The following is a 25,896-nucleotide window of genomic DNA, read 5'->3' on the forward strand; positions in this document are numbered from 1 at the left end:
CATGACTGGGGCTTCCGTGGTCCCCTTGAGATTTTTATCTGCTGGTTTCTATCTTACCGGCTCTTCCGGGTTTGAGTTGGCACTTCACTCAGCTCCCCTCAAATTCAGGAGAATGGTATTTCACAGGGTTTTGTGCTAACCCACAGGGTTTTGTGCTAAGTGTCACACTCTTCCTCATTGCCATCAATGGACTTGCAACCTCTATTGGGCCTCTGGTTACCCCGGGGTTGTACATCAACAATTTTTGCATCTGGTGCAGCTCCCACTTGGTAGCGTCTGCTGAGTGCCAGCTCCGAGGCGCCATCCAACAGGTGTCTGTGTGGGCCACCACCCATGGCTTCCAGTTTTCTCCCTTCAAAATGTGGGCTGTGCATTTTTGTCAGTGACCCACAGTACACTCCGATCCAGAACTTTATTTCGGCAACCGACTCCCCGATTTTTTAACACAGTCCTGTTTCTTGGACCTTATTTTTGATAACAAGCTGACATGGCTGCCCCACATTCACCACATAAAGACTACATTATGCAGAAACTTAATGCTCTCCGTCTCCTGGCCCACACATCTTGGGGTTCAGACTGTTCCACTCTTCATCATCTTTACCATGCTCTGGTCTTGTCCGGACCAGATTATGGTAGTCAGATTTATGGCTCAGCAGCTTCTTCCACTTTGAAACTCGTTGACCCTCCCCATCATTGTGGGATGCATCTGGCTATTGGTGCCTTTCGCACTAGTCCTGTTAAGTCTCCTCACAGAAGTGGGGATTCCCTCTCTACACATCTTACAGAGCCAACTCCTTGTTTCTTATGCAATCAACATTTACCAATTCCCTGACCATCCTGGGTACCCTGTGCTCTTCACCAATGAAGGATGTCTCCCTTCTAACATCCACCCATGGGTGGTATTGCCGGTTGGCATGCATCTCACTTCCCTCTGTCAGGATCTCCATCTCCACTCACTGGACTGCACCCAGTGTCTTTCCTCCCATATCCCCCCCTTGGATGGTGCCTAGACCACAGATGAGGACTGATCTATTCCAGGATCCTAAGGTCTCTGTTGCTCCTATGGTTTACCAGTGTCAAGTATATGCCATCCTTGCAGAGTTCCGGGGTGCCACCATGTTTTACACTGATGGTTCTAAGACTATTGATAAGGTGGGATATGCTTTCTCATCTCCTACTGGCTTCGAGAACCATTTATTACCATGATTATGTAGTGTATTCACAGCAGAGCTTATAGCCATTCACAGGGCCCTCCTTTTTGTTTCTCAGGCCTCTCTCGACAGTGTTTTAATTTGTTCAGACTCTATGAGCAGCCTGCAGGCTATCAATTGATGCTACTCCCTTCAGCCTTTGGTCTCTGCTATCCATGACCTCCTCTCTGCCCTTGAGCATGCCACATGGTCAGTCGCCTTTCTGTGGGTCCCAAGTCATGTAGGCATCTGAAGGAATGAGTTGGCTTACCGTTTGGCCAGAGAAGCAGATACTTAGCCACTCCCCGATTTCCTTTCATGATTCCAGCTGCAGGTATATGGATCTACATCTAATCTCTCCTTGCCCAACAGTGGAATGCCATCTGGAGCACTACTGCTCATAATAATAAACTCTGCACAATCAAGGAGTCTACTGCACTTTGCTCTTCTTTCTGCTCCTCTTGGAAGGAGTCCATTGTTTTTTGCCGTTTGTGCATTGGTCACACCTGGGTCACCCATTGTTTCCTCCGGCGTAATGATCCACCCCCACAATGTGGTTGTGGAGCCAGACTGATGATATCTCACATATTGGTGGAATGTCCCCTTCTTTTGGCCCTTTATGTTAAGTATAGTCCTCCCGATCCCTTAAATTTAATATTAACAGACGATCCATGGATGGTTGAACTGGCCCTCAGTTTCCTCTGTGTAAATCGTTTTTATTTAGAGGTATAAGGTTCTCCTTTAGTCTTGAAGCATGGGCAGGTTGGTTGTGGTTAGGGCTTCTTTTACAGTCCTCATGGTCTGTGACCCCCATGTCAGCCCCCCTTTTTTCAGTTTTTAGATTTGATCTCACCTTTTATGCTTTTACTGTGTGTGTTTAATGTTCATTATTTTATAATTCGACTCTCCTGACTGGATCCATCCACTTTTAGCAGACCCTCTTTCTTCTATAACTCACTTTGGAATCGCGAGACTGATGACGTTGCCATTTGGTCCCATACCCCTCTCAATCAGTCTATCATTGGATGGATAAAAAATCTACTCATCAAGTGGCAGCAGCAGAACACACATATAAAAGATATTAAAGTCTGCAAGCTTTTGGAGCCAGTGGTGCCTTCTTCTGGAAGAAGGGTTGAAAGGGAATGAAGGAAAAGGACTGGTGAGGTTTAGGAAAACAAATAGAGTTTGGAAAAGTCATCCACAGCCCCCAGATCAGTGGAGACCTACCGGAGGTGATGAGAAGGAAAGACTGATTGTTGGCTACTGCACCTGATGAAATTTGAAAATGTGAGAGCTTAACGGTGGAAGGCAGGGCTGTATGCAAGAAAGAGATTGCTGCTAGAATATCATGCATGAGTTAACAAGAGAGAGAGAGAGAGAAGCCAAGTGAACTGTATGTGACAAGGATGGAGGGGGACGGGAGGGGGGGGGGGGGGGGGGAGTGGCAAAAAATACGCAGGTCAGAAAATGAAAGCCACATCAAACTAAAAGGCAGTGAAGAAAAATAGTTACTGTGAAGAAAAACTGAGACCAAAGAAATTAACATAAATTAAGGCTAGGTGGTGGCGGCGAGAATCAAGGCCATGTTTTAGCATCAGATCCCAGTGGCAGAGTTCTGAGAAACTGGTGTTGGGAGGAAGAATCCAGACAGCACATGTGGTGAAACAGGCACTGGCATGTCATAGAGCATGCTCTGCAACAGGATAATGTATGTTGCTAGCATACACCCTCTGCCTATGTGCATTTATCCTAACTAATAACTTGGTGATGGTCAAGCCGATGTAAAAGGCCGAGCAGTGTTTACATAACGGTTGATATAAGACATGTAGTTTCACAGGTGGCTCACCCTTTGATAGTATATGTTTTGCCAGTTACAGGACTGGTATAAGTGGTGTTAGGAGTGTATATAGCACAAGTTATACTGTGGGGATGGTCACAGGGATAGGAGCCAAACTGTAGGGAAATAGAGCATAGGATCTGACGACAAGGATCTTGTTGGGATTGAGAGGGTGACAAAAAGCTATTCTAGGTGTGATGGGCAAAATTTCAGACCAAATGGACCTAATATCATACCCTGAAATGAGGAAGTCATAGCCTTGTGGAACTAGCTGACAAATCCATTTAAGGCCAGTATAATACTGAGTGATGAGATGTTGTACTTCTACCTTTATGCGTAATCTAGGATGGAGTTAAACAATATAATGAAAGGAATAATTGCTGCTCACCACATAGCGGAAATGCTGAGTCGCAGAAAGGCACAACAAAAAGACTGTCAGAAAGTTAGCTTTTGGCCAACAAGGCCTTTGTCAAAAGTAGACAACACACACACACACACACACACACACACCACCACAGTCTCTGGCAGCTAGAGCCAGTCTGACCTTACATGTACTGTATCGTAGCGAGATGCTACACTAACCTATCAATAAGACTACAGTCCTGCCTTTATGATTAGCAATGCCTTGTCCCCAGTACGAATATAAAGTTAAATTTTAATCTAGGATTGTTTATTACTTTTATGTCCTCATGGCTGCATGCAATTAATGCGTCTGCTACAGCAATACAGAACAACACAGTACATGTATAAAACACCGAATTACTATGAGTGCAAGTAATTGTTATGGTCAGTAAAATGAAGGCATGTTGGAAGTGATAAATAAGTATTATGCATCGGAACTAGTATATTCTCTCATAATAAATATGAATTAAATAAACCTTGTGCCTCTGGCATGTGTTAAATAAGTCTTAATCATGAACTCTAATTTTGTTACATAGGATGTTGCTATGATAATTATCATATCAACAAATCGTTTCTGAATTACTATCATGTAATATTATGGAAACTATGACAATATCAAATAGGACAACTGAAGTTTCCAATACATCAAAATATTTCTTGACTTCTCCCAGTGAGATAACTTCGACTACTGCTGGTCTTTTACCACAGATAAATGCTATCGATTGGTGAGATACTCTACAACGTATTAATATGTTTATTTCTTTTGACCTTTGAAATAACCTTTTACTTAGGGAAGTTATTATTTTTCTCATATCGTTCAGTTAAAATTCTTGTTAAAACCATTTGTGATATTCAATTAACTTTTTCTGTAATTGATTATAATTAAAAAATGAAAAAGATTTATCTTTGCAATTGTGGCTTTTGAATACGTTGACAATTATTATTATATCATCTAAACCATAAATAACTTCAGTGGGGATTCTATCATTTCCATTAATCCAATGTTCGTAATACAAATTTTATATTTCTGTCTTTCTTTATTTACTTTTAGTTCAATAAATGCAATACGAGTTTGAAATTTTATCATGAAATAGTGACTCAATAATAACCCCTCACAAAATGGAAATTGAAAACAACAGACCTACATGCCACCATCACTTGTATCTTGAGTTAAATTAAATTATTGGGCAAAACTCAGTCTCTTCAGGTACTGGCTCACGTGTTCCTCCTAACAGACCCTATGTGAAATGCCACTCATTGTCCTAACAAGCAATGGAATGTCATCATCTTTTGTGTTTATTGGTTCTGCTAGGGTGCTGAGCTATCTGCAGTCACACATGTGTGGACAACAATAAATGTATTCTCTCAGTGTATACACTGTGCAAATTCTGATTCCTGGCTACCATCAATCACCAGTTGAGACTCTTCCTCAATGGTGCATACACCATATATATTACACCACTAACCCAGTAGTGCATATTAAAACCTCAACAATAACAAGTCCAAAACACTCAATTACCTTAGTGTGTCCTATACCAACCAAAAATTATCACGAACACTCAATTACCTGGAAGTGTGCGTACCTCAAAAACCACCAAATAAAGCCACAATGACTAGTAGTGTCTATTGCATGCCAGGATAACCACAGTTTGCAACTAATAGTCCAGTTCTGTGACTGACTGAAACTCCTTCAAACATCTAACTTTTCAAAACAGTTCATGTGTCAACTTTCGCTCAACACGATAGCCCATCACTTCTTGCTTCTGTGACACTAACAATTAATATTCATGCCTTCACTGTGAAAACTATCACATCTAGTATATGCAATGTTATACCCAAACTTCTCAAAATCTTATGATTAGAAAATCTAAAACTGACTGCTCTCAACGTACCCCCTTTCTCTTATACGTAAGAAAATCTATTGTAAGCAGATACACTGAAAAACTCATATTCTACAACTGATCTCACTGACTAAGTGATAAAAATTCCCAACAACATCTAAACCAGTCTCTCAAATCACACCATCTCATTGATGATATTTTCAGCAAATAAACTGTTCTCGATCTCAGCTAGATCATCAATTGTGTCTGTCCCAGGTGACTGTTACATGTGGTATCTAAATAGTGACTTTTGTCTACACCATCTCAAACTGAACTGAGTATGTAACTCATATTAACAATAGGAGAACCAATTTTTTGATACTGATATTACTATTCCATTGCTTTTAACAATTAAATGTTCTTGTGGGGCTTTCACTGCATTGTGTAGTGGCCCGCTATATGAGATGGGATCTCTGGCATAGTCAGCTGTTGGCTTCTGCTGCTGGCGCATGGAGAGTCTTTGCCGCAACTTGCTCATACTTTCAAGCACGGATGTAACGGTTTTCAAGCTTTTCAACCTTCAAGTCATTATTCTGAAAAGGTAAAGAATCCATGATGGCACTCAAAATCCTTTGCTCTGTCACAAGGTGTTGTTTTTCTGAGAGATCAGTTGTACGAGGATTGGATGGGATGGTCTCTGAAAAATCTGCTTTTGAACTTGGATTCTGGGGTAATTATGTCCAGTGAAGACTAATCCGAAAATGGTGGTGTTTGCTGTTAAGTGTCTGCATCTGAACAAATACATTTGCCTCAAATGCCAAGGTGGTATGCGAGGGAATGTTTAGTGTAGTGGCCCGCTATATGAGATGGGATCTCTGGCATAGTCAGCTGTTGGCTTCTGCTGCTGGCGCATGGAGAGTCTTTGCCGCAACTTGCTCATACTTTCAAGCACGGATGTAACGGTTTTCAATCTTTTCAACCTTCAAGTCATTATTCTGAAAAGGTAAAGAATCCATGATGGCACTCAAAATCCTTTGCTCTGTCACAAGGTGTTGTTTTTCTGAGAGATCAGTTGTACGAGGATTGGATGGGATGGTCTCTGAAAAATCTGCTTTTGAACTTGGATTCTGGGGTAATTATGTCCAGTGAAGACTAATCCGAAAATGGTGGTGTTTACTGTTAAGTGTCTGCATCTGAACAAATACATTTGCCTCAAATGCCAAGGTGGTATGCGAGGGAATGTTTAACATGGAAAGGATGGCAATTGTCAAAATGTAAGTACTGTTGTTTGTTAGTAGGTTTACTGTGAACAGAAGTGTGTAGCTGACTGTCGATGAGGGTGAGGTCAAGATCAAAGAAAGTGGCATGAGATTCGGAATAGGACAACGTGAAATTTAATTGGGAGAATGTATATAGAGATTCCAAGAATTTTAACTGGTCAGCTTCACCATGAGTCCATATGGCAGAGCCATTTTCCGTGATGGTGATCATTCTTACCGAAGATTAGCTACTCACTTCTGATCACATTAAACCTACTAACAAACAATAGTACTTACATTTTGACAATGGCCATTGTTTCCATGTCAAATGTTCCTTTCCGTACAGCCTTGGCATGTGATGCAAATGTGTTTGTTCAGAGGAAGAGTCTTTACCGATGTACACAACTATTCTCACTTGCACGTAATTACCCCACCTGCCTAGTTCAGAAGCAGATTTTTCAGAATATCACATCGAGTCCTGGTACTGCTGATCCCTCCAATAAATAACGTAGGAGTATCCCTCTCATCACTCAGTATTATCCTGGCCTTAAATCTGTTAATCAGCTGTTTCAACAAGGCTATCACTTTCTAAAATCATGCCATGAAATGAGGTCCATTTTGTCTGAGATTGCCCACCAAATCTAGAATAGCTTTTCATCACCCTCCCAATCTGCGCAATATCCTTGTCAGATTCTATGCTCCATCTGCACCCATCTCACTACCCTATGGATCCTACCCTTGTGACTGTCCCCACTGCAAGACATGCCCTATGCACCCTCCTATCACCACATATACCAATCCTATAACTGGCAAAAGGTGTACTATCAAAGGGTGTGGCACCTGTGAAACTACGCCCTTGTATCAACTGTTACATAAACACTGTTCAGCCTTTTACATCAGCTCGACCACCACCAAGTTATCAATTAGTATGAGTGGGCATAGGCAGAGGGCATATAAAGGCAATACACAATATCATATTGCAGAGCATGATCTGCAACTTGACAGTTGTGACCTCAGTACCTGTTTCTTCCTCTCAACACCAGTTCCTCAGAAGTCTGTGGGTGGGAACTGGCACTAAAACATGTCCTAGATTCTCACCACCACCTGGCCTTAATTTACGCTAATTTCTTTGGTCTCAGTTTTTCTTCACAGTAACTATTCTTTCTTCACACCCTTTTAGTTTTCTGCGTCTCATTTTCTGACCTGTCTATTTTTGCCTCTTCTCTGCCAATCCTATAATGTATAATGCACTTTGCTTTCCTCTCTCTTATTAATTTGTGCATGATATTTTAGCAGTAATCTCTTTCTTACTTATAGCCCTGCCTTCCTCCTTTAAGCTCTCATGTTTTCAAATCTTGTCTAGTACAGTCCCCAACAATCAGTCTTTCCTTCTCATCCCCTCTGGTAAGTCTTCACTGACCTGGAGTTCTGGGTGGCTTTTCCAAACTCTATCCCTTTTCCTAAACCTCACCAGTTGTTTTCCTTCATCCCTCTTCCTTCCCTTTCAACTCTTCAGCCAGGAGAAGAAGACACTGGCCCCAAAAGCTTGCAGACTTTAATACCTTTTATATGTGTGTTTTCCTGCTGCTGCATGGTGACTATATTTCTTATCTATTCACTTAAATTGTATTTTCACACACTGATCACATACATTGATTTATTAGCCAACATTAACACTATGTAACACCACCTCCAGCCTTGATAATGGCCTCAAGTCGGCAGGGAAGAGAGTATGCATATTTCTTCAGGTGCGTCATTTTCAGCTGAACCCACACAGCTATCGCATTCCAGTGTGTTGATTGTGAAGTTTCACCCACTGTTCCAAATAGTTCCACAAATTTTCTATAGGATTAAGATCAGCTGACTTAAAAGGGCCAGTTGAGGTGCAATAGGCCCTGTGAACATGGCTGTTATCATCTGCATATTCATCATGATGTAGAAGAAAGGAAAACACTTTGTTACTGAGAAGTCTGAAATAAATATCGTGCTTTACATCCCAAAAACAGTCCCAAAACATCACAGAACACTCTGACCTGAAATACATCCTCCACACATTGTAGGTTAAACTCATCATTGGGCCATCAGTGCACTCAGTGCCATGCATAATTTCAAAAGAGGCCAAATAGTGTCTCATAGGACCACAGTATGTGCCCAGCTGTTGCCCAGTTTCTGTGGTGTCTGACTAATTGAAGATGTGCCACTTTGTGCATTTGTAAGCAATGGAATTTTGGAAGATACTCACACTATATGTCCTGTGGATACAGTTGGTTTTGCAAAGGTCCCCAGGAACTGTAGAGATATTCCTGTATTCAACAACTGCAGCAATTCCTGTTGAGTTTGAAGCTGATAATCCTTGACAAGGAGTTATACTCTTCTTTGCTCCCTGTTGATCAGAAACGTTTTATGACCACTATTATTAAACTCTTTTACTTGGCTGTGAATTTTTAACCATTCCTTGTAGACATGTTGGACAATCTGCATTGCTACATCAAGATATTGGCCACCTTCATCTGTGATGTGGTCATGGGCATATCCAAACACAAAAACTCCTTCAGCTGTTCGGTAACATCTCCACATCAACCCATATTATCCTGCTGATTACATGCAGTTGGCTGGCACATTACCTAGTTTTGCCTGCCAAGATTTAAGTGAGCAGTGGAGGGTTACATGATCGCCAGTTACTGTGTTGTTATACACCATCTATAGCAATCAGTGTATTCTTTTAAAGGGGTGACTAATATGTTACATTAGCCTACTTAGCTATTTATTTCTTGATTAAGAAATAGAAACATCATGGATTTTTAAAAGTGTGCTCACTTTTGCATAAATATTTCACTAAAAGTGAAAGATGTTAATTATTATGAGTTTCAAAACTGCTACAAACATCATTTATTCATAAAAGGTGCACTGAAACAATATTTCTTGTTCTCAACATATAGCAGAGATGCTGAGTCGCAGATAGGCACAACAAAGAGACTCTCACAATTATAGCTTTCGGCCATTAAGGCCTTCTTCAACAAACACACACACACACACACACACACACACACACACACACACACACATGTGCACGACTGCAGTCGTGTGTGTGAGTTGTAACTGCATAAGTGCTCGTGTATGCATGCATGTGTCTGTTGTTGAAGAAGGCCTTAATAGCCGAAAGCTATAATTGTGAGAGTCTTTTTGTTGTGCCTATCTGTGACTCACCATCTCTGCTGTATGGTGAGTATCAACTTTGCTTCTCATAATATTGTTACATTCCATCCTGGATTTTGCATTGTTTAATATTTCTTTTAGTCCACCAATAAATTTTTTGAAATTACATTGTAATAACTGGGCTTGATATTGTGCATATGAAACCGAAGCTTTAAATTCAACCAAAGGAATAATTATAAGACAGAAGTTACATTTTTTCACTTTGTGACAGAAGGCAGGAAAGCAAGCTGTAGTGTGTGGAAAAAATGAAACTTTTTTGATTGGAGAAGAGATGTGTGTGTCATTGCTTGTTTCCAATAAATACAAGTATTTGTACTTTCAATGTTTCAGACTCTCTTTACACCTGTCTGTAACTTTCCTACATAAATAGTTTGTTGATTAATGTTTTGACTAGTGAAAGATGACATCAATTTGATGTAGAAACTTAGAACACATTCTAAGCTCAAACATAATGAGATATCTTGAAGAGAATGACCTTCTCCATTCCAACCAGCATAGATTGTGAAAATGTTGATGATGCAAAACTCATGTCACACTTCTCTCACGTGATATACTGACAGCTTTGGATCAAAACAGGCAGATAGATGCAATATTTCTTAATTTCTGAAAAGCATTTGACTCAGTACCACATCTACACATTGTCAAAAGTGCTATCATACGGGATATAAAGTGAAATTTGCTACTGGATTGAGGACTTTTTTTGTAGGAAGGGCACAACATGTTATCTTGGATGGAGAGTCATTGTCAGATGTAGAAGTAACTTTGAGCATGCCACCAGGAAATTGTGTTGGGACCCTTGCTATTCATGTTGTATATTAATGACTTTGTAGACAATATTAATAGTAACCTCAGACATTTTGTAGATAATGCAGTGATCTATAATGAAGTACTGCATGAAAGAAGCTGCGTAAATATACAGTCAGATATTGGTAAGATTTCAAAGTGGTGCGAAGATTGGCAACTTGCTATAAATGTTCAAGAATGTGAAACTGTGCACTTCAGAAAATGAAAAACACAGTATCCTATAACTGTAACATCAGTGAGTCAACATTGAAATCAGCCAACTCATATGAATACTGGGGTATAGCATTCTGTGGAGATATTAAATGGAATGATCACATAGGCAGCCGTGGGTAAAGCAGGTGATAGACTTTGGTTTATTGGTACAATACTGGGGGAGTGCAATCAGTCTACAAAGGAGATTGTTTACAAATCAGTCATGCAACCAATTTTGGAATATTGCCAAATAGGACTAACGGGGGATATTGAACTTCTACAGAGATGGGCAGCACAAGTGGTGACAGGTTTGTTTCACCTGTGGGAGAGTGTCACTGAGATGTTGAAAGAACTAGACTGGCAGATTCTTGAAGATAGATATAAATTATCCCAAGAAAGTCTACTAACAAAGGTTCAAGAACTGGCTTTAAATGATGCCCTGGGAACAGACTGCCAATGGCCTTGCCGCAGTGGTAATTCTGGTTCCTGTCAGATCACTGAAGGTAAGTGCTGTTGGGCTTGGCTAGATGGGTCACCATCCGGGTTGCTGAGTGCTGTTGGTAAGCGGGGTGCCTTGTAAGGCCAATTGAGGAGCTATTTGATTGAAAAGTAGTGGCACCAGTCACGAAAACTGACAATGCCAGGAGGGCAGTGTGCTGACCACATGTCACTCTCTATTTGCATCCGGTGACACCTAAGAACAGAATGACACAGTGACCAGTCAATACTGTTGGGCCCTCGAGGTCTGTATGGACAGTGTTTGTTTTAGGAACATACTACAACCCCCTAAATATCATTCACACAGGGATCATGAGGATAAGATTAGAATAATTACTGCACAAACAGAGGTATTCAGACAATCATTTTTCCCATGCTCCTTACATGAATAGAACAGGAAGAAATACTAATAACTGGTACAATGGGACATACTATCTGCCATGTACTTCACAGTGGTTTGCAGAGTATAGATGCAGACGTAGGAAGTGATGAAATTTCCCAGTATTTGTGGATTCATGGCCTTCTATCTCTTTTGTCTTTTTAAATCAAATATTGTGTTCCATATGTTACAGTGTGTGGGCTCAGTTGCTAGATCGCCGGCAGCAGCGTCTTGAGCTAGTCCTTTTATCTGTGGATAACTTCCTAGAACCTCCACCAAATGTTTATAGTATAGACAAACCACCAGCTGCACCAAGCCCTGCAGTTAGAGTGATCTACACACAGCACTCGGACATATGGATAAATGTAAGTATTTTTTTAAAAAAGTATGTTAGAAATTAAAATATGAAGTTGCAACAAATGTGTATTCGACTGCTAAATAGAAAATAGTACCATTTGGTATGTGTTACCAATGAGATGGCACAACGGTGAGGGTAGTGTATTTATGTCCAGGTTGAACAACAGTCCAGATTTAGGTTTCCAGAGATTTCCCAAAATCAGTTAAGGTGTTTGTCAGCATAGTTTCTCCTTTTAATAGGGCATGTATATGTGCACCAAACTTTTATATCATTCCAAAGTTGTAAAGTCCTTTCTGATTCACCCTGTACATCAACTGTCTCTCCCTATAGCATATCCCTATTTTTGTCAGTTTCAAACATCTTGTACCATTTTATATTGTTAAATGCTTTTCCAGGTTGACAAATCTTATGAACTTTCTTCTTGATTTTTCTTCAGTCTTGCTTCCATTATGAGCTGCAACGTCATAACTGCCACAGTTGAGCTTTTAAGCTGATTGTGCAATAATTCTGGACATTGTTGGCTTTTACAATCTTTAGAAATGTTTTGATGAGGTTTTTCTGAAACAATGATGGTATGGTGACAGTCTTGTACATTCTACATACAAATGTGAATAACCGTGTTGTTGTCACTTCCCTCCATGATTTTAGAAATTGTGGTGGAATGTTATCTATCCCTTGTGCCTTATTTTAAGTTTTCCAAAGCTCTTTAAAATTCTAATTCTAATACTGGATCCCCTGCTATTCCCTACTGACTCCTGTTTCTTCTTCTGTCATGTCATCAGACAAGTCCTCCCCCCTCATAGAGGCCTTCATTGTACTCTTTCCATCCATCCGCACTCTCTTCTACATTAAACACTGGAATTCCCATTGCACTCTTAATGTTACCTCCCCTGCTATTACGGTTGTTTTGACTTTTCTGTATGTTGAGTCAGTCCTTCCTTCTGACAACCATATCCTTTTCAATTTATTCACATGTACCATGTAGCTGTTTCACCTTTGCTTCCCTGCACTTCCTGTTTATTTCATTCCTAAGAGTCTTGTATTTCTGTATTCCTGAATTTATTTGAACAAAATTGTACTTCCTTGTTTCATCGATCAGTGAAAGTAAATCTTTTTGTTACCAATGGTTTTCTCACCGTTACTTTCCTAGAACTTGTGTTTTTCTTTTCGACTTCTGTGATTGTGCTTTTTAGAGCTGTCCATTCCTCTTCATCTGAACCACCTATTGAGGCTATTCATTATAGCAGTATGTACACTATGTGATCAAAAATATCCGGACATCTGGCTGAAAATGACTTAAAAGTTCGTGATGCCCTTCATCGGTAGTGCTGGAATTCAATACAGCGTTGGCTCACTCTTAGCCTTGATGACAGCTTCCACTCTCACAGGCACATGTCCAGTCAGGTGCTGGAAGTTTCTTGGGGAATGGCAGCCCATTCTTCACTGAGTGCTGCACCGAAGAGAGGTATCGATGTCGGTCAGTGAGGCCTGGCACGAAGTCGGCATTCCAAAACATCCAAGGGGTGTTCCATAGGATTAAGGTCAGGAATCTGTGCAGGCCAGTCCATTACAGGGATGGTATTATCATGCAGCCACTCCAGCACAGGCCGTGTGTTATGAACTTATGCTCAATCGTGTTGAAAGGTGCAATCGTGAGCCCCGAATTGCTCTTCAACAGTGGGCAGCAAGAAGGTGCTTAAAACATTAATGTAGGCCTGTGCTGTGATAGTGCCAAAGAAAACAACAAGGGTGCAAGCCCCCCTCCATGAAAAACACGACTACACCACGACACTACTGCCTCCGAATTTTACTGTAGGCAGTACACAAGCTGGCAGATGACGTTCACTGGGCATTCGCCATACCCACACCCTGACATTGGATTGCCACATTGTGTACCGTGATTCATCACCCCCACACAACGTTTTTCCACTGTCCAGTTGTCCAAACGTTTATGCTCCTAACACCGAGCGAGGTGTCATTTGGCTTTTACCGACGTGATGTGTGGCTTATAATCAGCCACTCGACCATGAAATCCATGTTTTCTCACCTCCTGCCAAACTGTCATACTACTTGCAGTGGATGCTGATGCAGTCTGGAATTCCTGTGTGGTGGTCTGGATAGTTGTTTGCCTATTACGGATTATGACCTCCTTCAATTGTCAGTGGTCTCTGTCAGTCAACTGACTTGGTCGGCCTGTATGCTTTTGTGATGTACGTGTCCCTTCACAGTTCCACTTCACTATCATATCAGAAACAGTGGGTCTAGGGATGTTTAGGAGTGTGTAAATCTTGCATACAGATGTGTGACACAAATGACACCCAATCACCTGACTACGTTCGAAGTCCGTGAGTTCTGTGGAGCACCCCATTCTGCTCTCTCATGATGTCTAATGACAACTGGGGTTGCTGATATTGAGTACCTGGCAGTTGGTGGCAGCACAATGCAGCTGATATGAAAAACATATTTTTTGGGGGTGTCCGGATACTTTTGATCACATAGTGTATATCCACAGAAAACTTCCAAGTGTATCTCTTCATTCCTTAGTATTTCCATATCTCACTTCTTTGCATATTGATTCTTCATGATGAATCTCCCAAACTTCAGCCTAATTTTCGTCATTACTAAATTGTGATCTGAGTCTAAATTTGCTCCTGGCTGCACCTTACAATCCACTATCTGATTTTGGAATTTCTGCCTGACCACGACGTAATCTAACTGAAATCTTACCCTATCTCCTACTCTTTTCCAAGTATATCACTTCCTCTTGTGATTCGATATTACTAGCTGAAACTTATTGCTGAACTCAATTAGTCTTTCTCCTCTTTGAAGCCTACAACCAAGCCCATATTCTCCCGAACCGTTTGTTCAGTTCCTTCCCCTACAACCGTGTTCCAACACCATTAACTATTAGATTTTTATCTCCTTTTATGTACTGAATTGCCCATTCAGTATCCTCATATACTTTCTGTATCATTTCATTTTCTGCTTCTGACATTGGCATTTATACTGGAACTGTTGTGGTCAGTGTTGGTTTGCTGTCGATGCTAATAACAACCCTATAACAGAACTGTTCACAGTAACTCACTTCCTGCCCTACCTCCCTATGCTTAATGACTCTTACTCCAGTTGCCATTTTCTGCTACTGTTGATATTAGCCTGTAGCCACCTGACCAGAAATCCTCGTCTTTTTTCCATTTAACTGGACTGACCCCACTATGTCTAGATTTAGCCTTATCATTTCCGTTTTCAGATTTTCTGTCTGTCTGACCATGTTCAAACTTCTAACATTCCACACCCCAACTTGTAAAATGTTATCCTTTTGTTGCTTATTCAATCTCCACCTTTTTGGGGCAGCTTCCCACCTCAAGAGCAAGAGACTGCCCTGAACCTGAATCCACTCCTCCACCCTCTTTGAAATCATTAATAATTTAAGTGTTTTGATTGCTATAGTTGGAGTCACAAACGATGACAGTCGAGTTAAGGCTTGTTCCGCACACCTACATGTCACGCATTCTCCGATAGCCAATGAGCAATCAGTACTGTTCTTAGGGCTCTGCTGTGAATGAGATAGCCTATGCAAGCATAAAATGCAGTTTAACAAGTTTTTAGTGAATTTTTATTCAATTTGTTGCAATTTGTCATTGCTGGTGGTTGTGGTAAGTAACAAATTCTACATAAGCAAGTGAGACACACAATTTACAGGACACATGCTTTCGTCAAGTGCAAAGCTCATGTATACATGTACTGCATCTATTGCCTGGGACTTGCAATAATGCAGTTCCCTACCCATACCTTGACCTGTTCAAGCTATCATCATCCGTGAAGAATACTATGATCAAAGACACTATCCTAGACCACCCAAAATCCCAAACCTTCTCACCTTGATCAGATTGATTCATGATATCTTCATGATCTGAACTGAGGGTGAGGACACCCATCCACATTCCTCTGGAACTTCAACACCTTCTCCCCAATTCGCCTTTACTTTGTCCTTTTCAACCCAACAAGCCACTTTCCTTGATGTTGACCTCCATCTCAAGGATAACTACATCAGTATCTGTCCGTATCGAACCTACCAACCTTCAGCAATACCTCCACTTCGACAGCTGCCACCCATTCCATAACAACAAGGCCCTTCCATACAGCCTAGCCATCTGTGTCGTCACATCTGCAGTAAAGAGCAGAACCTCTCCAAATATACCAAGCATCTCACTGAGGTCTTCATGGACTGAAATTATCCACCAGCCTTGTACAGAAACAGATCTCCTTTGCCTTGTTTCTCCAATCACCTCCCACCTCCCACATACCTATTGTTCTGCCACAAAGGAGCACTCCCCTCTTGACTCAGTACCACCAAGGCCTAGAGCGACTCAATCAAATTCTTTGCCAGGTTTTTGACTACCTCTTGTTGTGTCCTGAAATGGGGAATATCCTATCCATTATCCTTTCCAGCCACTCACCTACACAATATCTTTGTCCATCCGTAATCCACCCTGCCGCCAATCCCTTGCCTCATGGCTCATATCCCTGGAACAGACCTAGATGCAAGACCTCTCCTGTACATCCACCCACAGCCACCTACTCCAGCCTGTTCACAGGTATCTCCTATCCCATCAAAGACAGGAGAGGCCTACCTATGAAAGCAATCACGTGATCTACAAACTAACCGGCAGTCACTATTCTGCTTTCTATGTGGGCATGGTGATTAACAAGCCATCTGTCTGTGTGATGACCACTGACACTGTGTCCAAGAGTTAGCAGGACGACCCCCCCCCCCCCCCCCCCCTCCATTCGGGTTCGGGGGTAAGAATAGGCCCGCGGTATTCCTGCCTGTCGTAAGAGGCGACTAAAAGGAGTCTCAACTGTTTCGGCTGTTAATATGATGGCCCCCTAAGGGGTTTGACCACTACATTTCCAAATTTTCCATTAGTACGTACCATTTGGGGAAGGACACCTTACGTGGTGCATCTTAAATCCATCTTGCCCTAAGATCTGGCACACCCGATATTGTCATGGAGTTGGATTTACATCAAGCTTCCGGCCACATCCGCTACAGTATGTTCCGGATAGCATACATTCCCTCCTTTGTGCACTTCCATCTTTGCCCTCGTGATGTACATGGATATTTCGACACCCGACATCCAGCACGGTAGCCAGTCCGTTGTGGTGGGGTCGTCATGTACCCTCTTGGTGGTAGCCCCCTGACTACACAGGGATCACACTGCTGATGCCTGAGCTGCTACCTCCCCACATATGCTGAGGAGTAGATGCCTATCCCTCTGGGGCATCGGGACTCCCGGCAAAGGCCATCCTGCCAGGTGGTCTTTGCTGTGGCTGGGTGGCGCCCGTGGGGAGAGCCCCTGGTCGGAGTGGGTGGCATCAGGGCGGATGACCCACAATGAAGCATGGTACATCATCTCTCGCTGGTGGGCCTCCACCAGCAGTCTCTAAGCGATCGAGGTCTAACCTCAATGGAAAGAAATTTGATCAGAGATCGTTTCCCTCCCTGGCGACTCCATGGGAGGAACGTATGGCTAAAGAAGGGAGTGGAGATTATTCACCCCGGTACCTCGTGTGTACGTGAGTTGATGGGGAATCGTTTATGTCGACCAAGCCCCAGTTTTTTGTGGAGCGTTTAGAGGACAAGTTCAGGGAGGTGGAAGGCTTGTCCAAAATGCGCTCTGGGTCGGTTCTCATCAAAACAGCATCCTCTGCCCAGTCACGGAGGTTGCTCACTTGTGACAAGTTGGGGGATGTTCCGTCACCATCACTCCCCCTAAAAGTTTAAACATGGTCCAGGGATCTTCTACTGCAGTCCGACGATGAACTATGCGCCAATCTAGAACGACGGGGTGTTCACTTCATCCGGCGCGTCCATCGGGGTCCGAGGTATAATCAGGTAGCCACCGGTGCCTTCATCTTGGCCTTCGAAGGTGATGTTTTACCCGAAAAGGTCAAGGTGATGGTTTACCGCTGTGATGTGAAGCCATATATCCCTCCTCCGTTGCGGTGTTTTAAATGCTGGAAGTTTGGGCACATGTCATCCCGCTGTACTTCCGGCATCACATGTCGAGATTGTGGACATCCTTCGCATCCCAATACTCCATGTGCTCCACCTCCCATCTGTATTAACTGCGGAGAACACCATTCTTCCTGCTTTCTTCCAGAAAGAATGGAAGATAATGGAATATAAAACCCTGGACCGCCTGACCTACTCTGAGGCTAGGCTGAAATATGAGAGGCTCCATCCTGTGCCAATGACGTCAACTTACGCCACTGCTGCAACGATGGTCCTTCCATCTCCTGTGTCGTCCTGTACGGTTGGTTCTATGATTGCTCAGAATCCAACAGCACCCTTGATTGTGGGGGGCACTTCACACCCTGTTGCTCGTGCTCCATCTTCTTCAGGAGCAACGCCCTCCCAACCATCGGGGACATCAGCTCCCCCTTCCCAGGCGGAGAAGCGTAAAACTTCTTAGGCTACTCTCGCCAGGAAGGGGTTCCTTGAGGACCTTCCTTCACATGTTCCGACCAGTGGAAAAGCGGACACCCGCAAGTGGCTGAAACAACCACCAGTCCCTGGTCGTAGGGTCTCATGGTCGTCGTCCGTCCCTGAGACTGACCCTGTGAAGCCCTCCAAGCCTGAACCACCGAAGGCACAAGAGAGAAACAGAAACAGAAGAAAGTCCCCAAGAATACCGACATCGCGGTGGCACCCGTCCCACCGCTTCCTACAAGCTCTGCGTCTGAGGACGAGGTGGAGATTCTGGCGTCTGATGAGGACCTCGATCTCGCCGGTCCCTCAGAAACCATGGATAGCACTAGCACAGGTGCTCAGTCTGAAGCAGCAGGTGACCCAGCGGTGTAATCTGCCTTCCAAGTCCTGTCACGCCTTTCTCAGACATGGACAGTACTATCCTCCAGTGGAACTGCAGCAGTTTCTTCCACCATCTAGCTGAGCTCCGACAACTTATCAGCCTTCACTCTTTCTTCTGCATTGCTCTTCAGGAAACTTGGTTTCCAGCAATGCCAACCCCTGCCCTCCGTGGCTATCGGGGTTATTTTAAGAACTGGGCAGCTTATGAAAGGGTGTCTGGTGGCGTCTGCATCTATGTCCTTAACTCTCTTCACAGCGAGTCTGTCCCTCTACAAACAGCTTTAGAGGCTGTCGCTGTTCGGGTGTGGACGCCACAGCCTGTTACCGTCTGCAGTCTTTACCTTCCACCGGATGGTGATGTTATGCAGCATGTCCTGGCTGCGCTGATAGCCCAATTGCCGCCACCTTTCTTGTTACTGGGTGACTTCAACGGCCATAACCCTCTGTGGGGTGGGTCAGTGGCGACAGGCCGCGGCGCCACCATTGAGCATTTCTTGGCACAGCTGGATCTTTCGCTTTTAAATGATGGTTCCTTCACACACTTCAGCATGGCGCATGGCACGTACTCCACCATCGACCTTTCGATCTGCAGCCCTAGCCTCTTACCATCTGTCCAATGGAGAGTGCATGACAATCTGTGTGGTAGTGACCACTTTCTGGTCTTTCTGTCACTGCCATGGCGACACTCTTCTGGGCGCCCTAGCAGATGGGCTATGAATAAGGCTGACTGGGACTTGTTATCCTCCTCTGCTGCTATTGAGCCTCTCTCTAATGATGACATTGATGCGGTGGTTCAATCGGTCACCACCGGCATCGTTACTGCCACCGAATCTGCCAATCCCCATTCTTCTGGGTCCCCTCGGCGGCGGACTGTGCCTTGGTGGTCGCCTGAGATCGCTGAAGCGATTAAAGATCACCGGCGGGCGCTCCAGCGTCACAGACAACATCCCTCCATAGACCACCTTATCGCCTTCAAACGGCTGCGTGCATGAGCACGCCTCCTTATCTGCCAAGGCAAGCAGGAGTGCTGGGAGCGGTATGTGTCCACCATTGGCCTCCATGTCACTCCATCGCAGGTCTGGGCCAAGATTCGACGCGTCTACGGCTATCGGACCCCTGTCAGCGTCCCTGCGCTCTCACTGAATGGAGCAGCTTGTACAGACTCCGACGAAATTGCCAACAGCTTGGCAGAGCATTTTGCTCCGAGTTCCGCTTCTTCCAATTACCCACTGGCCTTCCGCTCTGTTAAAGGGCGGATGGAATGTCGGAGCCTTCCTTTTCGAACCCACCATCCGGAATCCTACAATGTTCCATTCAGTGAGTGGGAATTTCACACTGTCCTCGCCGCTTGTCCTGGTACCGCTAAAACACCTTTCAGTGGACTGCCAGCGGCGGCTCCTTGACCTTTACAACCGTATTTGGGTTGAGGGTGAGTTTCCGTCGCAATGGCGGGAAAGTATAGTTATCCCCATTCTGAAACCAGGCAAGAACCCTTTGGCGGTGGACAGCTACCGTCCCATTAGCCTCACCAATGTTCTTTGTAAGTTGCTTGAACGGATGGTGAGCCGGCGGTTGAACTGGGTACTGGAGTCTCGGGGCCTTCTGGCTCCATCTCAGGGTGGGTTCCGTAAAGGCCGCTGTGCCGCCGACAATCTGGTGAGCCTGGAGTCGGCCATCCGTACTGCCTTTGCCCCCCGTCACCACCTGGTTGCTGTCTTTTTCGACATGTGGTAGGCATACGATACAACATGGCGTCATCACATCCTTTCTACACTTCATGGATGGGGTCTTCGGGGCCCTCTGCCGATCTTTATCCACAATTTTCTGTCGTATCATACCTTTCGCGTGCAAGTCGCGGCCTCCCATAGTTCCTCCCGAGTCTAGGAGAATGGGGTATCACAGGGATCTGTCCTCAGTGTCTGCCTGTTTTTAATTGCCATAAATGGGCTCGCTGCAGCGGTGGGATATTCTGTCTCCGCTTCCCTGTATGCTGACGACTTCTGCCTTTACTACAGCCCTATTGGCATTGCAGCTGCTGAACGTCAGCTACAGGGCGCAATCCGTAAGGTGCAGTCTTGGGCTGTCGCTCATGGGTTTCAGTTTTTGGCAGCCAAGACCTGCGTTATGCATTTCTGCCATCGACGCACTGTCCACCCGGAGCCGCAGCTTTATCTTGATGGCGAACTTCTTGCTGTGGTTGAGACGCAGAGGTTTTTGGGTGTAGTTTTTGATGCCCGGTTGACTTGGCTGCCTCATATTCAGCAGCTTAAACAGATGTGTTGGTGGCATGTAAATGCTCTGCGATGCCTGAGCCACATTAGGTGGGGCGCTGACCGATCTACTCCCTTACAGCTCTACCAGGCGTTAATCCAGTCCTGTCTGGATTATGGGAGCCTGGCTTATGGCTCAGCATCCCCATCTGCGTTGCAGGCACTGGACCCAATCCTCAACAGCGGGATACGCCTTGCCACTGGTGCTTTCTGGACCAGCCCAGTGGACAGCATACTTGCGGAGGCAGGTGTCCCTCCATTGCGGTTAAGGTGCCAAAATTTACTGGCCGCTTATGCTGCCCATGTTTTTAGCTTGCACGGGCATCCAAACTATCGTCTCCTGTTCCCGCAATCGGTCGTCCATCTGCCAGCACATCGGCCCCGGTCAGGTTGTACGATCGCAGTCCGCGTCAATGAGCTTCTCTCCGGGCTTAGGGTTTTCACTGTTCCACCTCCTTTTCGGGCCACTTTGCGTACACCCCCATGGTGTGTTCCTCGCCCTTGCCTTCAGCTCGACGTGGCACAGGGCCCGAAGGACTCAGTCCCTCCAGAGGCCTTCCCCCGCCGCTTTCATTCCATCCTGGCCACGTATCAGGGCTCAGGCATTGTTTACACTGACGACTCAATGGTTGCTGGTCGTGTTGGTCATGCACTAACTCTAGGGGACCATTCCAAACAACGTTCATTGCCGGCTGGCTGCAGCGTTTACACTGCTGAGCTGGTCGCCATCTTACGTACCCTAGAGTATATCCGCTCCTGCTCAGGGGAGTCCTTCGTGCTCTGTAGCGATTCCCTGAGCGGTTTACGAGCTCTCGACCAGTGTTTCCGTCGTTCTCATCTGGTGACGGCTATCCAGGAGTCCCTGCATACTGTTGCCCTTTGCGGCCGCTCTGTGGTCTTTGTGTGGACCCCAGGCCATGTTGGGATACCCGGCAATGAGGATGTTGACCGCCTGGTGAAAGAGGCCACCAGTAAACCATTTCTGGACGTTGGCCTCCCGGAGACTGATTTGCGAGCAGTACTCCGCCGAAAAGTTCTTGCGCTCTGGGACGCTGAATGGCCCGATCTAACCACGCCCAATAAACTCCGTGCTATAAAGGACACGACAACTGTGTGGCATTCCTCCATGCGAGCCAACCGCAGTGACTCCGTTGTCCTTTGTCGGCTCCGTATTGGCCATACCCGGGTGACGCATGGTTATTTATTGCATCGTGAGGACCTGCCTCTCTGTCGCTGTGGGGCGGTTTTGATGGTGGTGCACATTTTATTGTCTTGTCCACTTTTAGCTGTGCTCAGGCAGACCTTTGCGCTGCCTGATACGCTCCCTGCCCTTTTAACTGATGACCCTGCTATGGCTGACTTAGTTTTACGTTTTATTCGGGCAGTGGGTTTTTATCATTTAATCTGAGTGTTTCTGTTTTATTTTATTGTCTTGTGCTGATTCTGGCCTTTGGCCTACGATTTTAAACTGAGTTTTTAATGTGTTCTCGGTGGTTGGCTTTTCCTTTTTTATCTCTATGGTCGGCCAACCACCGTCACACTCTGTGTGGTTTTAATTTGTTTTGTCTGTTCGTTGAGTTTTTCTTGTCCTGTGTCGTCTGTTGTCTCCATTATCCGTTTCTTCTTCTTCTTCTTCTTTTTTTTTTTTTTTTTTTACTCTGTGTTGGTGTTTTTAAGTTTTGGAACAAGGAACCGATGACCATTGCTGTCTGGTCCCTTAAACCCACAAACCAACCAAGTTAGCAGGACCACACATATGCTAACATGTCACCAAACACAAGTGATTCACTTTAATGACTGCTTCACAACCTGCACCATTGGATCCTTCCCACCAACACTAGGTTTTTTGAACTGTGCAGATGAGATCATTCCTTGCAATATGTCATACATTCATATAACCAAATTGGCCCCAACCTTGACTAATCCCATTCCTCCACTTAACCTGTACCCTTCCCTGCTCCCATTTCTGTGCTACACAACCTTCTTTCTATTCCAACAACACATCCATCAGTCTTCTTCCCCTTCTCAAGTCCTCTCGTTTTCCACTCACCTCCCACCCCTCCCCCAAATTTTTTACAGACAGTCCGGCCACAGTGGCCTGAGATCATGGTAATGGTGTGTTGTTAATTGGTGTTTGATACCTGTCCGAGCCTATAATGTTTATTTCTTGCCAGTTGTTGTCATGTATAAGGGTCATTAATAATTAAAGAGAGAGATTGGGCTGGTGGAAAAACTGTTAGTAGGGAAAGTTTGGTACTTTTATGGCTTTGAGTTGGCATCACTGGGATGAGCCCTGATCAGCGGTTGTATCAACATTGTTTTATTTATAACGTTAAAAATAAATTTCAAGATGGCGAGTCTGCTTGAAATGTTGAATAACATTCTGTTGTTTGTTTTTTACTTGCTGAAGGCGAGGAACCAGTGAATATATACTGTAGGATGCCTAAAGTTTATGGTGAAGGTTGCATGAATTGCACAAATTTTTACAAGTGGGTAGAGCAGTTCAGAAATGGTTGCGACTCAGTGACTGATGAATACGATTCTGGCTGACCAGTTGCAGTTTCAACTCCCTCACTTGAAAGTTGAATTGATGACATTATTCGTTCTGACCGCCACGTGATTGTGGAAATGATAGTTGATAAGGTTCAAGTTAGTACTGGTACAGTTCATAACACTATCTGTAACAAGCTGAAGTATCGCAAAACATGTGCAGGATGGGTCCCAAAGGAGTTACACGGCTACACAAGGAAACAAGGATGAGAGTGTGCACAGAACTAAAGGAACGCTATGAAAGAGAAGGTGAGCACTTCCTCAACAAACTTTTAATTTTTGATGAAACTTGGTTTCACTATTATGAGCCAAAATCAAAAAGACAAAGCATGGAGTGGAAGCACACCAACTCATCTGTCAAGAAAAAATTCAAAACCTGAGCATCAGCAGGAAGAGTCATATTGATGGTGTTTTGGGATGCTTAAAGTTCAGTTTTTTTTATTGTCTCAAAGAGCTGCATGCAATGAACAGCCAATACTACTCGGATTTGTTTTTAAACAATGTGAAGCCAGCCATGAGAGAGAGATGTCGTGGATCTCAGAGGAGAGGGGTGATTCTCCAGCAAGACAATGCACGTCCTCATATTGCTCAACTAACCTGCGAAGCCATCGACAAAATGGCCTGGGAAGTACTGCCTCATCCCCCTTAAGTCCTGATTTAGCACCTAGTGAGTTTCATTTGTTTGGTGCACTGGAGGAGGCATTACATGGGAAAAGGTTCCAGAACAACGAGGATGTGAGAAAGTTTGTGGGAAATTGGTTCAAACATCAAGATAGAGTTCTTTGCAGGCGGAATCAAGAAGCTTCTAGCCCATTGGAACAAGTGCTTAAATGTTCAAGGGGGTTATGTTGAAAAGTAGAAAAAGTGTTGTTTTGTAAAAATAACTGCCTTTTTCTCCAGACCAATTGGTCTCTTTAATTACTGAATGACCCTCGTATTTTACCTTTTTAAGTACTTTGAGTGACAGTCTTATTAAAGGAGTTTAGTGTTGGAGCTAGCACTCACTGACTTCTATGTTAAATAGATGAACTGTCTAAGGATGTTGTGGGGTAGCTCATTCATCCCGCTTCTTAATCAGTCTTTATGCTTCAGAGCCCCACTCTGAAATTTTACTAATTATTTATAATTTTTATATTAATGATCTATAACTGTGTTGCAGTATTTTCTGTTTTACAGAGGTGTAGCTCCAGGTCCATCTTCGAACTGAAAACACTCAGTCTGCGATGTAAATTTCTTACCACAGTTGCCTGGTAATACCTTCAATAACAAGAACAAGCAGCTGCCTGATTCAGTATTAGAATTCGTCAGATTGTTCTTTTTCTTATGCTTTTCAGACTATAGATTTTGGTGCTTGTTATCTACTTCTCTTCGAATTGATTTCTTTTGTTGTTCTCATGCTCATGAATAACTTAAGTTTTAAATAACTGGAAAGCATTATTACCTAGTTTGGTATCATTGTTAATTTTTGGAGCAATGTTAGTGTTAATTTACATGTCAAAAAATAATAATATTCTTGTCTTTTCAGGTAAATGAGTTACTTTATTTTTTTCCGACGAATGAGGATAGTGAAGTACGATTCATCTGGGCTAGCGAGGAGACTGGTTTTCGGCATTTGTACTTTATTACAGCCCATGTGAGTGGCATATCTAATGGAATTGATGATGCACTCGATACTATTGAAAGTGAGTGTTTCCATTTAAAGGGTTCTGTAATTGCATGCAGGTGTGTTATGGTAGTTCCTAATGTTGCCCACCCTTCTGCAAAGTTAGCAAAATAACGTAGCAGTTGAGTTAGTGACTGGTAGGCATTGTTTTATTAAGTAATATTTTATTGTTCCTTAAAAATAAATAAATGTTTAGTTACATTTTACAATGTGCATGTGCGTGCGTGCGTGCGCGTGTGTGCATGAAGCTGTAAAAATAATATGATAAAGTGAGAGTAAGCTTTATAATTTTGACTTGTAAATTGAGAGATAACCACAATCGTCGTCTTTTCTTCATTATCCTCTACTTTTATATGGCTTCATCCTTCACTCTCCAACTTTCTTTTTGGACATACGATGTTCCCATATAATAAGAAAACAAGTACTGTGTTTAATTTCGTGGCAAGATTGTGCAGTCGGTGTTTTCATTTGGGCAACTGTTACTTCATTTGGTCAAGTGTATTGTGGTGCATTTCTACTGTGGAACATTCATTGAAAATTGCCAAAATGTGATGTGAAAACTTAAGTTGTACTAGAAGTAT

The 25,896-nt window shown here is 43.7% G+C and overlaps 1 protein-coding gene across 4 annotated transcripts in view; it reads left to right on the forward strand.

The window, feature by feature from the left end:
• The window catches only part of LOC124606741 (dipeptidyl peptidase 9), a 203,407-nt gene that overhangs the window by 82,130 nt on the left and 95,381 nt on the right, over positions 1-25,896 (forward strand). For all 4 annotated transcript variants that reach the window (XM_047138778.1, XM_047138786.1, XM_047138796.1 and 1 more), the window contains 2 exons: positions 11,791-11,962; positions 25,178-25,334. In XM_047138778.1, coding sequence (XP_046994734.1) covers positions 11,791-11,962; positions 25,178-25,334 — 329 coding nt within the window. The remainder of the gene's footprint in view (positions 1-11,790; positions 11,963-25,177; positions 25,335-25,896) is intronic.

This window comes from Schistocerca americana, chromosome 1, assembly GCF_021461395.2.
Source record: "Schistocerca americana isolate TAMUIC-IGC-003095 chromosome 1, iqSchAmer2.1, whole genome shotgun sequence".
NCBI lineage: Eukaryota > Metazoa > Arthropoda > Insecta > Orthoptera > Acrididae > Schistocerca > Schistocerca americana.